The 10319-nt window shown below is 44.0% G+C and overlaps 1 protein-coding gene and 1 long non-coding RNA gene across 2 annotated transcripts in view; both read right to left on the reverse strand.

Moving 5' to 3' along the window:
- Positions 1 to 455, reverse strand: part of LOC141378809 (uncharacterized) — a 127467-nt gene extending 127012 nt beyond the window's left edge. The window contains exon 1 of the long non-coding RNA XR_012394302.1: positions 281 to 455. This is a non-coding gene — a long non-coding RNA (uncharacterized lncRNA). The remainder of the gene's footprint in view (positions 1 to 280) is intronic.
- A 1140-nt stretch (positions 456 to 1595) lies between these two features.
- On the reverse strand, positions 1596 to 8919 carry LOC141378810 (uncharacterized). Its single transcript, XM_073930284.1, has 2 exons — positions 8785 to 8919; positions 1596 to 8454 (listed from the first exon to the last, which is right to left on the reverse strand). The coding sequence occupies exon 2, from the start codon at positions 7944 to 7946 to the stop codon at positions 2202 to 2204; it is 5745 nt and encodes a 1914-aa protein (XP_073786385.1). The 5' UTR covers positions 7947 to 8454; positions 8785 to 8919; the 3' UTR covers positions 1596 to 2201.
- Positions 8920 to 10319: the final 1400 nt, after the last annotated feature.

The raw sequence follows: 10319 nt of genomic DNA on the forward strand, positions 1-10319 counted from the left end.
TTACAGATTTTTTTTTACAGTGTAGGGTGAGTTTTGTTGTACATTTCAAATACATGTCTGACATGTATTGTGTCTTTTGTACACACAGCTTATCTAACAGCCATTCAGATACGTTAAATGGCAAACATACAGTATGATAATGTCAAACATTACTAAAAGATTATGGCTACAGAAAAAACATTATTATAGGCACACTTATAGGCACAAGCAGGCTAAACAGAGAACTGAGACGTAAACAACTTTCATGTAATAACGTTACAGGCAATGATAAGTTACTCACCATTAGAAAAACCGAAAGTAGTCTTCATCCACATCATCAAAGTAGCTCTATCAGCTCTCCTCAGAAATATTCTCCTCTTCGCTTCAAACAATCTCTCAAAACTCTCTTCAGCAGATAAAGACTTTCGACGATCTATTTTCCTTGTTGTGTTTACTTTTTGCAAACGAACCCCTCTGAGTGCCGTTAGCTTGATCTGTTAGCAGCTGTGCGTGCACCGTGCAGGGGGCAGGTGCACGTGATGATTGACAGCTCACTGAGCCAGTAAGAGCAAAAAGTGTGCAGAAACATGAAAATCACGCAGTCATTGGCTAATTTCTCTATCAGTCAAACTTCTGGGATGTAGGAAATATTTCTGTGACTGATCGATAGCAAATGAGAGACATGCTGAAGGTCAAAACGCTCGGCTTTGTTTAGATTTTAATAACTATAACTTTGACTTTTTATTCAGTTTGTGGTCTCATTTTATTTGTAACACTGTAAGCTATGACATAGCCTTGCGTTTTACTGCAAATCTGCCGTTTTCGCGTGTAAATAACATGGTAAAACTGTGTAAACAATAGGTCTCCGGCAGAAACGGTGACATAAACAGATAACTATCCATAATTAAACACTATTGTGTCGGTGGACTAAATGTGCTTGATAGTATGTTTTAATGTGGACTCTTACCTTTCATAATAAACTGTGATGTACAGCAATGAATGCGTGTGTGTGTTGTTGTTACATGATATGTATCTAATAAGCGTTTTCTGCAAAACTTACACAAATTTAGCAAATACATTCTTTATAAGCTTTCTAGTGATAAACAACTTGCTGTAATGGGTGCTTAGGGGATGTATACTCTTGTCCTTTTTTTATGTAATCTATTTATAAACATTGACATGTGGAAAAACAGCGCCTCAGTGCGTCCTTGTCGGGTGTTTAAACGTATTTGGTTACAAATCGTAAACACTTAAGTTCATCCTAGGCTTATTCTGAAAACGCACTGCTATATGCATTTCTGGAGAGCACCAAATACGTCCCAATGGATATGTTTTTTTTTTGTTTTTGTTTTTTTGCTGTTTTTGTTTACGCAAATCCACCAGAGGCCTCTGTGTATGCTTTTTGAAATCCTAAATGTCTTTCGCGAGCACGTTCTGTTCTCATGTAAATCCACCAGAGGCCGCTGTCCCCTGACTGACTGACTCATCAACTGATCTATCTTCCTCTTTCCCTAAACCCATCCAATAGTGTAGCGAAGGCTACCTGATAGCAGAGGCTAACTCGTTGTGTATAGCAGTGAACCAGGTGTGTCTGTTAGAACACAACAGAGGGAAGGATGAAATCAAACTGATTTATTGTGGTAAGTAAGTATGAACATGAGAGAGAAGAGCCAACTGTGAATATTAGCAGATTTACAATGAAGTGTCCAATTTATTCCGGTGCACAGGTTCAGAGGATGATTTATAAAGCACAATTATTAGTCACACACAGACGTGACGTTTAGGCCCAGCCTTGTGATTGGTCCGAAGTATGTGTATGAATACTGTGGTCCAATGAGCCTTCAGAGTGCTATGAGTCTATCACTTGGCCATTGACGCATAACAGCCCTTTCCTCACAATATACTGAAGATTGCACTTGCTTAGCTGGTTATTGGTGATTTCCTGATTAAATGAGCGTGTAGCCGATGAGTTGTGCTTATGAAAGTTGTGGTTTCTCTGTAACAGACAAATAATAACACTCCAGCATCAGCAATCAGTAATATACATCATTACTTTAACAAACTTACACATGACAGCACTAACATATACATTATAGGCTCTTCCCTCACAAAATGAACATAATTGGATGTAATCACACTCTAACATCCACATTTACTAACAAACATTATGCCTTTGAATCACTTCAGCTGAACAAACAGTGAATAGCATCGCGATCGCGATGCTAACGCATGCATCTCACGTGACCATCTGCGCTATGATGCACTTTTATCACTCTACCAATTGGCCAGAAAGCTCTGGGGAACTGGGGGTCCATCATCAAGACTACTGTACCCACTGTGAGGTCAGCTGGGGTGCCATGCCACTTCTGTCGGCACTGCAAGGAGGGTAGGTAATACTTAATGAATCGGGACCAAAAGTGATCTGCCAAAACTTGACAGTACCGCCATCTCCGCTTGCTTAGGCCCTCTTCTTTACTGTATACTACAGTAGGTAGTGCTCCATCGAGCCGCCCCATCAGAAGAACATTCGGGGTTATAGCATCCAAGTCAGCAACACTGGATGAAGTGTAACCCAGTGGTTTCGTATTCAAAATGGCTTCAACCTCGAGTAAAACAGTGTACAGTACCTCTTCTGAGACTGATTGGACACCCATCACGGTATGTAAAGCAGACTTGACTGACTTGATCTCCCTCTCCCAAGTACCTCCAAAGTGAGGAGCTGCAGGGGGATTAAAGCGAAAGTCAATCTTCTGTTTAGCTAGGAGCTGTTGGAGGTCCAAGGACATGCTGTTGAAGGAGTCACAAAGCTCTTTTTCTCCTCCTTTAAAGTTCGTACCCTGATCAGAAAGAAGTTCAGCTGGAGTCCCTCTGCGAGCAATGAATCGTCTAAGACTCATAAGGAAAGAGTCTGTATCCATATTGTGCAGAAGATCCAGGTGAACTGCGCGTGTGGTCAAGCATTTATAGATGATTCCCCATCTCTTTTCTGAATGCCGTCCGATTCTTATTTGGAAGGGTCCGAAGCAATCGACCCCAGTGGAGTAGAATGCTGGCTTGTGTAGACGTAGGCGGGCTAAAGGCAAGTCTGCTAACTTTGGCACTAATGGCTTGGATTTCCACCTGCGGCATTCTTGACACTGCTGTTGCACCTTTCGGATTGCCTCCCTTCCACGAATGATCCAAAGATTGCGGCGCATCTCTGCGAACACTCGCTCAGGGCTTGGATGACAAAGACGAGCATCGTAGTCCTGAATAAGAAGCTTTGTGGCAGTATGTGCTGGATCCAAGACTATAGGATGCTTCAGGGCAGGATCCAACCCTTCGGCCTGTCTAAGCCTTCCTCCGACTCGTATAATTCCCTCATCCGAATCAAGCTCTGGGGACAGGGTCAATAAACGACTGCTTTGGAGCACTTCCTTTCCAGTGCGAAGGCGACACAATTCCTCTGGGAAGCAATCTGACTGAATCTTTTGGAAGATCATCATCTCTGCCTTTCTGTAGTCTGCTGCATTTGGGGGTCCATCTGCCGCCCCATGCAGCTCCTGGGCTGTGGCCTCAACCATTTCCTTCCAAGATGCAAAAGACTGCTCTTGTGATGTTTCTTGTCTCTCCGCTCTTGCTATCATTCCACATGAAGTAAGCTTCCTGAACTCAGTAGTATCTAAGTCAGGTTGCTTTCCTGGTGATGATGGCCATTCTTCAGGCCCTTTAAGGAGGAAGGGTGGCCCTTGACTCCACCGGTTCTGTCCTGCTAACTCTGCTAAGGTCTTTCCGCGGGTAACATCATCCGCTGGGTTTTGCAACGAGTCAATATAACGCCAGGAACTCCCTCCTGTAAGCTCCTGGATTTCAGCGACCCGAGTGCCCACAAAGACTTTGTAGCGACATGACTCTGACTTCAACCAAGTTAGCACTGTTGTAGAGTCACTCCACAGTATTGTCTGATCTATGACCACTGTTAATTCTCGTGCAATTGTCTTTGCTAGTTGGGCAGCTGTCAGAGCACCGCAGAGCTCAAGTCGGGGAATTGAATGCTGACGACGAGGTGCCACCCTGGACCTGGCCGCCAGGAATGCCAAAGACACCTGTCCCTGGCTGTCCTCAGTTCGAAGGTAAGAGACAGCTCCATAGGCTTTTTCGGAGGCATCACTAAATACGTGAATCTGCCTGGAGACAATCATCTGACTATGAGGAGTTGAAGCATACGGTCGAGGAAATGAAATGTGAGGCAACAAGTGTAGCTCTGACTCCCACTCTTTCCATGTCTCCTGCAGTTCTTGGGGAATATGTGGGTCATCCCAGTCCCTCGGTTTGTCCCACATGCGCTGCACTATCAGCTTTGCGCGAGTCGTGTAGGGCAAGATAAATCCCAAGGGGTCGTATTGTCGTGCTAACACTTTGTAGATATTCCTCAGTGTCAAAGCTCCATACTCCAGAGGTCGGCTTCTGTATCTTAAAGTATCTGTCCCCCAGTGCCAGCTGAGTCCAAGGGCAGGTTCCAGCAGATCAGGCTCATCGTAGGAGAGCCATCGCTCCATACTGTCAGACCTCGCTTCCGCAGGCAGATGCTTGATGACGTCAGGTAAGTTACAGGCCCACTGCCGAATCTCAAACCCTCCAGATGCGAGAACTTCCCTGATTTGGTCCACTAGTTTCCTGGCCTCATCTGCAGTATCCACACTTTGGAGGCAGTTATCCACATAAAAGCATTGTTCAACTGAATGCCTGACTCCATCTCCTTCCTTGCTGTGAGTCCTCGCATGCAGTTGGAGGGCAAAGGTGGCGCAGCAGGGTGAGCATGCAGTCCCAAATGGTAAGACCTGCCATTCATAGATATCCGGTGGTTCCATCCGCCTCATGTCTCGCCAAATGAACCTGAGGAGGGGCCGATCCCTTGGCAAAAGCTGAACCTGATGGAACATGCTCTTGATGTCTCCACTGACTGCCACTGCATGTTGCCTGAATCTCAGTAAGACACCCAAAAGGGAAGCTCCCAGTGTTGGCCCAGGAAGGAGAGTGTCATTTAGATTCCGACCTTGAAGTTGGTAAGAACAATTGAAGACCAAACGGTTCTTTCCGTTGTGGCTCACCAAGTGGTGGGGTATATACCATGATTCTTCAGTGCTGGAGGCTTCACCTGGGTCAATCCTCTTGACTGCTCCAGTTTCCACCAGCTTGCGGATAGCTGCTCCATATTCATCAGCTCGTTGAGGGTCCCGGCTCAACCTTCTCTCTGTACTTCTAAGGCTTGGGAGAACAGCTTCTTTGCTAGATTTGAGAGGAGGTATGTCTCGTTTCCGAAGTAGGGGTGTGGCATACCTGAGAACGCCTGCAACGTTGACTCGTCTTGTCTCAGCCTCTAGGAGCTCAACTGCTTCCTTATCCTGCCTTGATCGCATTGCCTGTTTATCACTCTGACATGGTAGAGTGTCCATCCTCCAGAGCTTCTCCACATTCCGCATCAGTTCTGTTGTCTCAGGTGAAACGCTTGTGAGAAGACACAGACTGGTGTCCGACACCCAATGAGCAAAGGGTGTGGGTCCTTGGAGAGTCCATCCAAGTCTGGTGTGAATAGCTGCCGGTCCTCCTGAAGGGCCCAGTCTTACTGGTTCAATTGGAGTAAGTAGGTGGGGGTAATCAGCTCCGATTAGAACAAGTGGCTTGACACGGCTGAATGGATGGAGGGGGATGTTTGCCAAGTGCTTATATTTTCTCTTCAGATTCATGATGGGGTATGAGTGGTCAGCTGGATCAAGACGTGGAGAAGTGAATGCTTTTACTATCCGGAAAGTTTTCCTGGGATTGATGGGAGATGAGATACTGAATGAAACAGAGGATCCCTTAAGTGTTTGGACCTCTTGCCGTATGGTACGGAGAGCGATGTCTTCAGGCTTCTTCTGTAGGCCAAGCTTCTCGGCAGCTTCTGTGAGGAGCATTGTACGCTCCGACCCATCATCTAGAATAGCGTACGTGTCGAGTATCTTGTCTTTATTTTGCAAGAAAACTCTGACGACTTTTAGCAGAACTCGAGAGGTTGTTGTGGGCCTGTCAAGATAAAGCACCTCTGTACTAGTGCTAACAAGACAGCTCTCTGCCTTTGGATGCTCATGTTTGGGAAGTGTGTTGACATCATGCAGAACTTTCAGATGCTTGCCTTGACATACACTGCAGAGCCTCTTAAGGTCACACTGAGCAGCCTGATGTGATCTCCCACATCTCCAACATCTTTTCTTAGCTCTTATCCACTCTCTCACTTCCTCACTAGTGAGATTCTGAATCTTGGGACACTTATTTAAAAAGTGCTCCGTACAGTCGCAATATGGGCAGTAGGGTTTCGCCTTGACTTTTCCCTTTTCCACACATGAACTCTGACTTTCGGGTCTGATTGCTTGATTTGGCATATAGCTCTCTGATCCATGTAGCACAGTGGCTGCTGGCTTACTGTGGCGTTTTTCAACCCGGTAGCTAGGTGTCCTTTGGAAGCGAACCTCTGTGGGGTTGTCATAGCCCTGGCACCATGACTCATATCTCAGCCATTCTGCCAGATCCAGTAGTGTGTGTGTATGCCCATGGCGATTAAACATCTGACGTCGAAAGTTTGCTCTCATCTCTATGGGAAGCTTAGTGAGGAGCCTGGCAACATGTGAGCCACATCTCAGCTCCACTTCCCCATCGGGGCCCAGGGTCTGCAGCATGCCTACAAGTGACTGTACGTGCAGGGAGAATCGCTCAAAGCCAACTGTGTCTCCCCTTCGGACCTCAGGTGAATCCATTACTGCTGCAATCCGTTTCAAAGCTACATGATGCGGTTGACCAAACTTTTCATTTAAGGCCGCCATAGTGTCTGAATAAGGCAGGGGGGAGTTTATATACGAGTCGGCAATAAGACAAGCTTCCTCAAGTCTTAAATGATCCACAAGAACCTGATATTTAAAGAGCTCAGTAGCATCAGCAGGCAACAAGTTTGTTAAGGCTAATTTCAGCCTAGAGAACTCCATCGGGTCTTTATTAACAAAGAGAGGTATTTTAGGTGTTGGCCCTTTGTAATCCCCTCCACTTAAAGTGGTTAATACTGGCGTGAATTGTCTACCTTGGTAAGAGTTTGGACGGTGTTGGTGGGGCCTGGGTTGGTAGTGAGAAACAGGTTCTTCAATATGAGTAGTTCGACGTTGTGAATTAATGATGGGTGGGAAAGATTCTGGCTGCTGTAACCAGGACTGTGCTCCGTATTGTTCATGACGTCGGCTAGGCATAGGGCGACCTGAGTCATGAGGTGTGGAGTGCAAACGTGAATGTGCTGTAATGCTAGATGTTGCATTGTCCCGCATGAGCTGCAACTCACCCATCATCCTATCTATAACAGTGACTACTCTTAACTCCTCCCCTACTATGGATGCTGGTGGATATTGTGAGGAAGGCCATGGTGGTGGTGGCAGTCTATCATCACATTCCTCTTCCCTTAGCAGAGCGAAATCATCAGATAATGGAGGTGGCGGCAATGGCCAGTGTTCTGTAATAAGTTCCTGTTGATCTACTGTGCGCCCCCTGTCTGAGGATTTCTCTGGGTGTCCTACCCTTCTAGTATCAGGAAGTGATGTATAACTATGCTGTAAACTCTCATCAGCCCTTTGTCTTGGCATGCTCTCTCTATGTGACACAATCTGTTCAATAACCTCTTCAGTATAGGGCATTGGGGTGCATGGCCCTCTTAAGCTCATAGCTCCAAGGCTCTCATCCTGGTGAAAGGAGTAATCGTCATGCTCATTTGGTGCACCACTCCACCTAACATGAGGCTGTGGGCTCCAATGTTCCTCTCTATATGTGTGGTGCGCTGGGCTGTTATGTATGGGTTCACGCACCTTTGTTCGCACTGCACCGACTTCATAGTCTCTCAAGTAGGATGGCTGTCTTATTTGCCTTTTGGGCCGAGTATGTGGGGCCCAGAATCCTTCACCCCTCTGTTCCATACTCCCAGCACAGCTGCTCTCCGGCTCGAAGGACCAAAATTGTAGCGAAGGCTACCTGATAGCAGAGGCTAACTCGTTGTGTATAGCAGTGAACCAGGTGTGTCTGTTAGAACACAACAGAGGGAAGGATGAAATCAAACTGATTTATTGTGGCAAGTAAGTATGAACATGAGAGAGAAGAGCCAACTGTGAATATTAGCAGATTTACAATGAAGTGTCCAATTTATTCCGGTGCACAGGTTCAGAGGATGATTTATAAAGCACAATTATTAGTCGCACACAGACGTGACGTTTAGGCCCAGCCTTGTGATTGGTCCGAAGTATGTGTATGAATACTGTGGTCCAATTAGCCTTCAGAGTGCTATGAGTCTATCACTTGGCCATTGACGCATAACAGCCCTTTCCTCACAATATACTGAAGATTGCACTTGCTTAGCTGGTTATTGGTGATTTCCTGATTAAATGAGCGTGTAGCCGATGAGTTGTGCTTATGAAAGTTGTGGTTTCTCTGTAACAGACAAATAATAACACTCCAGCATCAGCAATCAGTAATATACATCATTACTTTAACAAACTTACACATGACAGCACTAACATATACATTATAGGCTCTTCCCTCACAAAATGAACATAATTGGATGTAATCACACTCTAACATCCACATTTACTAACAAACATTATGCCTTTGAATCACTTCAGCTGAACAAACAGTGAATAGCATCGCGATCGCGATGCTAACGCATGCTAATTAGCACTATGACACATCAGGTATCTCTGTGATGACTGGGACTAATAAGTATAACTTCTAAATAATTGTTATAACCGGAACTGTACTCACTTTCATAACACGCACAGAAGCACAATTACATCCAGTCAGACACTCATTATAGCAGCAATACACGTTTCCAGCGCCACTTTAGTTAACGAGCCGCGCTCGGCAAAGTCTCGTGCAGCAACAGTTCACTCTGTATTCAGTAGCGCCTATTCCGGTTTCGGTTTGTGACGCGATTTCAGAATAAAAGTCTCTGAGAGTCAACATTGCTCAACAGCCTTTTGCACAAATAGTGTTTTAAAAAGTACAGTTGACCATCCCTCCTCCTTCCTTAAACCAGATCGCTTGATTTTTACCACATTTTTAGATTTCTCACCCAATTATTTACTTGTTTATTTTAAATTTTGGGGTTTTTTTTGCCTTACCAACCTTCTGAAATCGTTCTTCGCCAGACTTGAACCCGCCCTTATGGTGAATTCCGTTCTGCGTCTCAAATTCACCAACGTACATAGCGAGCTACTGGACAAACTGGTAACAGTGGGAAAGCATCCATACGGAGGTAAGCGGTCATAGCATTTATTTTAACGATGAAATGTAGAAATTTATTTTTAATGAGCCCATGTTGTTGTTTTCATTTTATTGGATAATTTGAATATATATTTCTCATAGTTACGTGACACAATTCCTGATTTGTTTCACTGTTACTGACACTCAAAAACTGACAACTGAAATATAGCAGACTATATGACAAACTAATCAGAAATAAGATTGTTTTGACTTGATAATATGGCAGAAGTGTTTTGAGGTTGTGTGTGTGTTTGGCTTAGTCATTAATGCTCTGTCTAATCTTTTAAAAGATGGTGGGACTAAATTGGGCTGCAGTTTTGCTACTTGGCACAGATTTGGCATATTTTATCAGTGTTGGCCGCTGACTAATAAAAGTAAAGATGTTTACTTCCAGCTACCATGTGTTGGGTTGGACTTGGATTTGAACTGCTTTATAATCCATCTCTTATCTATGTTTAGCAATGCTTGCTGCTCATTTCTGCCTAGTTTTCTGTATAAAGTCACTAATAAGCTTTATTATTTTTAGTATTTTTTATTTTCATATGAAATTGAGAATAATTTCACATACAGTTTAAGTCAAAAAGATTAGCCCTCCAGTGATTTTTGTTCTTTTCAAATATTCATCAAATTATGTTTAGCAGAGCAAGGCATTTCCTTTACTATTTTCGCTTCTGGTGAACGTCTTTTTTGTTTTATTACACAAGAGTAAAAGTGTTTTTTACTGTTTAAAAAACTGTATTAAGGTTAATATTATTAGCCCCCTCAAGCAATTTTTTTTCATTGTCTACAGAACAAACTATCGTTATACAGCGACATGCCTAGTTAACCTAATTAGGTCTTTAAATGTCACTTTAAGGTGAATACTAGTATCTTGAAAAATATCTAGTAAAATATTATTTCTGTTTCGTTATTTTGACCAATTCCTATTTAAAAGGGCACCTATTTTACCCCTTTTACAAAATGTAAGATAAGCCTTTGGTGTCTCCAAAATGTGTCTGTAAAGTTTCAGCTCAAAATACCCATCTGAAATTTTT

This window comes from Danio rerio, chromosome 18 (assembly GCF_049306965.1).
Source record: "Danio rerio strain Tuebingen ecotype United States chromosome 18, GRCz12tu, whole genome shotgun sequence".
NCBI classification, from domain to species: Eukaryota; Metazoa; Chordata; class Actinopteri; order Cypriniformes; family Danionidae; genus Danio; species Danio rerio.